This window comes from Strix uralensis, chromosome 1 (genome assembly GCF_047716275.1).
Source record: "Strix uralensis isolate ZFMK-TIS-50842 chromosome 1, bStrUra1, whole genome shotgun sequence".
Lineage (NCBI taxonomy): Eukaryota > Metazoa > Chordata > Aves > Strigiformes > Strigidae > Strix > Strix uralensis.
In genome coordinates, this window is record NC_133972.1 from 149,123,465 (window position 1) to 149,129,464 (window position 6,000).

The 6,000-nt window shown below is 37.4% G+C and overlaps 1 protein-coding gene across 7 annotated transcripts in view; it reads left to right on the forward strand.

Moving 5' to 3' along the window:
- NDUFAF6 (NADH:ubiquinone oxidoreductase complex assembly factor 6) overlaps window positions 1-5,682 on the forward strand; it is a 20,358-nt gene extending 14,676 nt beyond the window's left edge. For 5 of the 7 annotated variants that reach the window (XM_074884821.1, XM_074884836.1, XM_074884843.1 and 2 more), the window contains 3 exons: window positions 1,175-1,276; window positions 4,970-5,026; window positions 5,537-5,682. In XM_074884821.1, the coding sequence (XP_074740922.1) occupies window positions 1,175-1,276; window positions 4,970-5,026; window positions 5,537-5,665 (288 nt within the window). In that variant the 3' untranslated portion in view covers window positions 5,666-5,682. The remainder of the gene's footprint in view (window positions 1-1,174; window positions 1,277-4,969; window positions 5,027-5,536) is intronic. The other 2 variants (XM_074884828.1, XM_074884861.1) reach the window with 1 other exon arrangement.
- The last annotated feature ends 318 nt before the right edge of the window (window positions 5,683-6,000 follow it).

The following is a 6,000-nucleotide window of genomic DNA, read 5'->3' on the forward strand; positions in this document are numbered from 1 at the left end:
TCTCTGCCTAGATCTGTAGGCATCTCAGCTGTTATTCCTTCATCTCCAGTCTTTATTTTTAAAGTGTTAATGCTGTTCTTTTTAACTTAACCAAAATTCATGTAATTATGGTGATGCTTAAGGCAGTTGTGTTAGTATTTTCTGAATATCATTTCAATACAATTGAAAGTTTTGATTTGAGGTTTAGTAATTTAAGTAGTTGCAAAAAACATAGATAGTAATATAGGTCAGGGTTATAAGACTGCAGAAAGTAGCTGCACCCTGCTTTCAGCCCTTCTGGGACTGGATGGTATGGGAGTCCTTCCAAGTTTTTAGCTTTTCAAACATAGCCTGAAAATTCACAGTCATTCCTTGCCACGGAAGGTGTTTTACAGTGAAACTGTAAGAACAGCTTGGATCCCTTCTGTGGAGACTGAGCATGTTGTAAGCATTTCAGCTGCTGGCAAGTATCACAGAGTTCTGCCGGAGTCTATCTCCTGTGAAGCCTACCTGCCTAGCTTTATAGAGCTTTCACATGTCTGAGTGTTGCTGAGAACAACAGGCAATTGGTGCAGTTCTGAATATACCATGTTATGTCTTAACATTGGTCACTATGGTCAAAGACTAAGTTTGGTGTTGGTTTTTTTGGGGGGGAGGGTTTGGTGGGTTTGGTTTTTTGGTTTGGGTTTTGGGGGTGGGTTGGTTTGGGTTTTTTTGTTTGTTTTTGTTGGGGTTTTTTTGGTTTGGTTTTTTTTGCAAGCCTGGTGGTCCACACCAAACCCAAAATAATGATTTACTTCATAAACCAGTGTGGCTTCTGTGTTAGCTGTTACTGGCTTGCTTCTGCTTAATACTGTTTCTTGGATTAGAATTCAAAAATTGGGCATCTAAACTGATCTAAATTCCCAAAACTTTAAAATCTGTCTTGGTTTATCTGAGTGACGACAGAGTTTTTAGGGAACAAATTAATGCAGAGAGAGTCTGTACCAACTGTTCCCTTTGTTCTCTTGAATTTTTTTCCAAGTGACTGATAAAAAGGGAAATAAAAAAGGAGGGGGCAGTGGTAAAACATTTAGGCTGTTTCAGTCTTGTGTCATTAGTTTGGTTGCTGGGACAGGTTTTTGAGAAGCTAAAATGGAAACTTGATATTTATTGAGTTTTTTTTTCTCTTTTTGATTTTCCTTCCTATGTCTAGCATGGAGTTTCACAAGAGGATTTCATAAGAGGCAAGCAAGAGAAAAATGTGAGAGATGTAATTTATGACATTGCCAGCCAGGCCCATATTCATCTAGAACATGTGAGATTCCTTCCCTTTATTTAAATAAATGTAATTGATGCTAATCTTCACAAAGCATTATGCATATGTGTTGTGAGAAGACTTACAACTGCATGCTTAATTTCAAATATTTTACCTTTAATTACTTTGAGAGTTTAAAGTAAAAAAAAAACCACCACACAAAACCTTTAAATATTACAACTACTTCTGTACAAATATTACACTTATCTGTATGTACAGGAGGCAGTTTACTTGCAGCCAGGTCCAAGTGCATATATATAAATACTGCCTAAAAGCCTTATTACTGGGAGAGAAACTTCAAGCAGACTTTTATAAATGCAACTATATGCCAGCATGGGATCAGCACCATAGAAAGCACTTCTGCAAATGGTATTTCACAGCACGGTGGAGTGGCTGCCAGGAAAGCAGAGCATGTTGCCTTTAACTGCTGGTTAGTGTGTGTGGGAGGGGGATTCATTCCCTAACATGACCAGCCATGCTCAAAACTATGTTGGGAAAGGTGCTTTCTGCTTATTTGTTTTTCTGGCTCACAGCCAAGTGAATTAGGAAAGACTTTATTTGCTTGGAACAGCGGATAATGAATCCTGAAGAACTGCAGAGTCCTACTCCATTTTTCTTTTATGCTTATATTTTCGCTACACTCTGAATTGCTTGTTGGTACATAATACAAAAGCAGAAGAGTGTTTCATCAGCAGTGCTGTGTCTGCCTTTACCTGGAAAACAAAACTTGCAAGAAGCACTGTAAAGAGTTTCTTATGTCTACAAATACATGTGCGCATATACGTTGAGTATTGCACCCAATACTTCCAGTCAATGTAGTCTGAAAAGATACCACTTCCAAGTAAAGAAATGCCAGATTTATCTCTGCATTTACACCATTAATATAATCCTCAATTACCGCATTACCTGTGATTACAGCATTTTATGCTGTAGAGATAGGAGAACTCTTAATTTTTCTGAAGGTAAAATGAGGCATCCCTGGTTTGTTCAGTCAGTCATTAGTTGATTCATGTTTTTATTTTTTGTTAATAATATGTGGCCTTGGGCTTTATTTTTAATACGGACTATTTATAATTTGCATTGAATGCATTCCTGTCCATGTTGTTTCACCTGATGTCTCAATTTTTGTTGTCATATGCCCAAGGAAGCTTTTTTTTCCATTTAGAAGCAGGGAACAGAGACAAAGAAAATGTAACGTCAAAACTGTCCACTATCTTTGTTCAAGCTGAAATATTTTGATTTTTCTTTTTTTATTCCCCACCCCTCAACCCATAACGCACACTGTGTAAAACCCATTGACTTTGGTTGCAATTGTGGCTTACAAAAATGCCAAGTGCCTGGCCTGAAATGCCTCATGTCAGGGATGGGAGGCATGGAAAACGAGCAGTGTGTATTTATTGTCCAGATGTTTAAAATTTGGTTGCTGGTATTGCATGGAAACTTTGGGCCAGGAGCAGGGAGAGAATTCAGTTCTCCAGAGCCTTTCAGATAATTGATAATTCTTAGTACATTGGTCCCCTGTCTCCCAGCATGCCGTCAGCTCCTGAAGAGAACAGGCAGAACCTTACCCCCACTTTCTTCCCACTCTGTTCCTAGAGCCCTGCCCATGTTATGCACTGGGAGGGTCCTATGGAAAATATGCAGTGTGATCATGTAATTGGAGACTATACAGAAAAGTATAAACACAAGGAAAACAGATTAGGGCAGCATTTTAGTCAATTGAATGTTGATCTTGACACCCTCCCCCACCCCTTTATTTTTTTTAAATGGATGGGTTATATCATCTTAATTCAAATTAAAAAATTCCTCTCTGAATACTTGTTTCTAGCCTCCATCATCATCAGTGAAGAATAATTGACAGTGCAGGATCTCTAGAGTGTTTAAACCACTTGAACTGGCAATAACTGGCAGTAATAACAGGGTATGAGGCTCCTTGATAATCAGATGTCTTTGTTAATGCAAGGATAAAGATACTTTCACTCCTAATGGATGAAATAGGCTTTTGCTGGCAACATTTGCTGGATATTTCAAAGCTTTAGGTGAATGTAATGGGCTGATGCCTTTAAATGCATCTGTTCTCGTGTATAAAATCACCATCTTATTTTGCCTGAGGGTCTTTTCAGCCACTTACCCTCTGTCTTAGTTGGAATTACAGGGTAGGGTAAAGCTTGAACCTGCAGAGAGGTTTCAACAATCTCAGCATTTGTTACACAAATGACATATTTTGGAGGATGAGGGTAACAGTTACCAGCACCATTTCACAGTCAGAAGAAACATAGTCCTCAAATGCTAAATTCAGTCTCAGCAATATTATATGAAGCATATTGTAGTAATGTGGCACTTAATCTTGGGAGAAAAGTTTCTGAAGTGTGGTCAGGTCTTGCTGATGCTGTGACCAGCAGAGGGCAAAATAAGATAATGAAGACTGCAGTTTTCTCTAGGAATTGTGTGTTTTATTAGAATAAAAGTGCTCTGTCAGTCCCACAGTGATCACTTCAAAAGCCTGTGAATACATTTACATGTTCCCCCTCTTTCTCTTAAGCACCCCTCCCCCTATTACTCTTTTTAAAAGAGGGTCTCCTTTTGGCTTTCTGCATTTATCTCAGTTATGCTAGATCATTATGGACTCAATTTACCAAGGAGGATAACGTGCTTTCTGAATGACATGCAACCCATTCTGGGTTAAGAAGGTCAAGCAAGATTACTTTCTTTTTTCGTCTTGCAATTAATAATAATAAGGCAGAGCATTAGATAAGGCAAGAGCATTTTCTTTTTTTAGAGATACATATACACACACATGCACACATGTTATTACATCCCAGAGTTTAAAATAATATGCCTTCTGAAAAGATTCAGTATTTTTCTGTCCTAAAGTTTCAGCCTGATTTTCTCAGTTGTCTGGAAAGATCCATGGAAAGCTAACAGAAGCTCATACATTCTCATCAGTATTCATAGAGGGTTGGTTAGTTTGTTTGTATTAACCTGTAAGAAAAGGGAAAACAAAGAGTGATTCTGTATTTATAAATAAACATTACAGGAATATTTGCTTCAGCTCTGTTAGATGTACCTGAGTTGTACGTGGGTTTAAATTGTAGATTTGATTCAGCCATGGTTTACACTCTGTTTATGTGTAGATACTGAGGACCTGAGGCATTGAGATCCTTTCGAAGTCCCATAAATGTAAATGGAGTGTAACTGGACTTCTGGGACTGATGGCAACACTGGACCAAAAAGATGCACTCAGAGAAATGCATTTCTGGTCTTCCATTATTCCTGTCTCTTGGGATGCAAAGAGTTATTTGGTGGGGGGGAAAAAAGGGTTAAACCGTATTTATTAAATGAGGTGCAGCTTGGAACTTTGTTGGAACAAGGGATGCTAATTTACATTGGTTTATTATAGGTAAACTGTAAGGTTGTCAAACAATATAAGAATTTTAGCAGGCCTCTCCCAGTATTACATACTTTCAGTGTCATAGTTTTGTATACAGTAAGGGATGGTGCTGGCTTGCACATAATGAAAAATTATAGTGTCAGGATGTCAAAATAAGAAGGGACGAAGCTTGTAATACAGTCTGTTGCCTTCTAGCCATTATATGTAGTACTTAATGTTTAATCTGAAATGTTAAGTTCTCCTGATAAGTATATTTGTTTTTTGTTTTCTTTTTTCTCCCACCTCACCCCATTTACTTTCAGGCTAGATCTTTCAGTAAGAAAGTTCCTGTGAAGGCATATCCTGCTTTTTTCTGTACGGTGGGTGTGATATCATGCACTCTTTAAGTGATGGACTCATGTCTGTGCTAATACGTTTGTGAAGAGTAGAGTATCAAATTAAGCATGGTTAACTAATGCTTCATGTGTTTATTTTGGGAGGATGTAGTACCTAAAATTTGTGAAAATCATAATGTGGACCTGACTGTGGAACCTCATAGTTTTGATCAACAATTCTAATCCTTCTTCTTTAACTACATCATTTTGCCCAAGATGTCTGTATATCCATAGACCATTGTTCTGATGCAGAGGTCCAAAATCTTGTCTATTTTTATAATTTGCTGTTTGATCTAGTAAATCATCATGCTTCTCTTTACAAAGCCTGCCTTTTTTATATCCTTTGAATGTGATGATTACGCTACCACTTAATAAAAGGGGCAAACTGTCAAGCCTTTTTGCAGTTCCTCATTAGGTTTCATGTATTGCTTTTTAAACTTAATGCCTAATTATTTGTGTGCACCATACAGACTAAGCTTTTTTCTTCTCTTCTAGGTTGCTTTAGATGATTATTTATATAATATGCGAAAAGTGGACTTCAATATATTTCATCCAAGTTTACAAAAGAAGAGTACATTATTACCATTGCATTTATATATTAGATCTTGGAAAAAAACATATTAAAGTTTTTTCTAAAATGGGTTCAGAGTGCTGAGTTTTTTCTTTGATGTCTTAACTTGATAGAATTGTTAAGTGTCTAACTTCACACTTCTGCAAAGTGCAGTTCATGGGAAATAGCAGATGCGCATGAACTGTAGCTGTCAGCTTGCTGGCAGTAGTTAAGTTTGTTCTTGGAATATTAGGCTGATACCTCTGCTTCACATGTCTGCCAAGTCATATGTCCTTGTCTGGGACTACTTGTCTTTCCTGTAATAACATCAATATGATAAGAATTCTTCTTGGACAAATTCTGTGCTAATGGATACTTCTGACAGTTCTGACACTTTACTGAAAAAAAA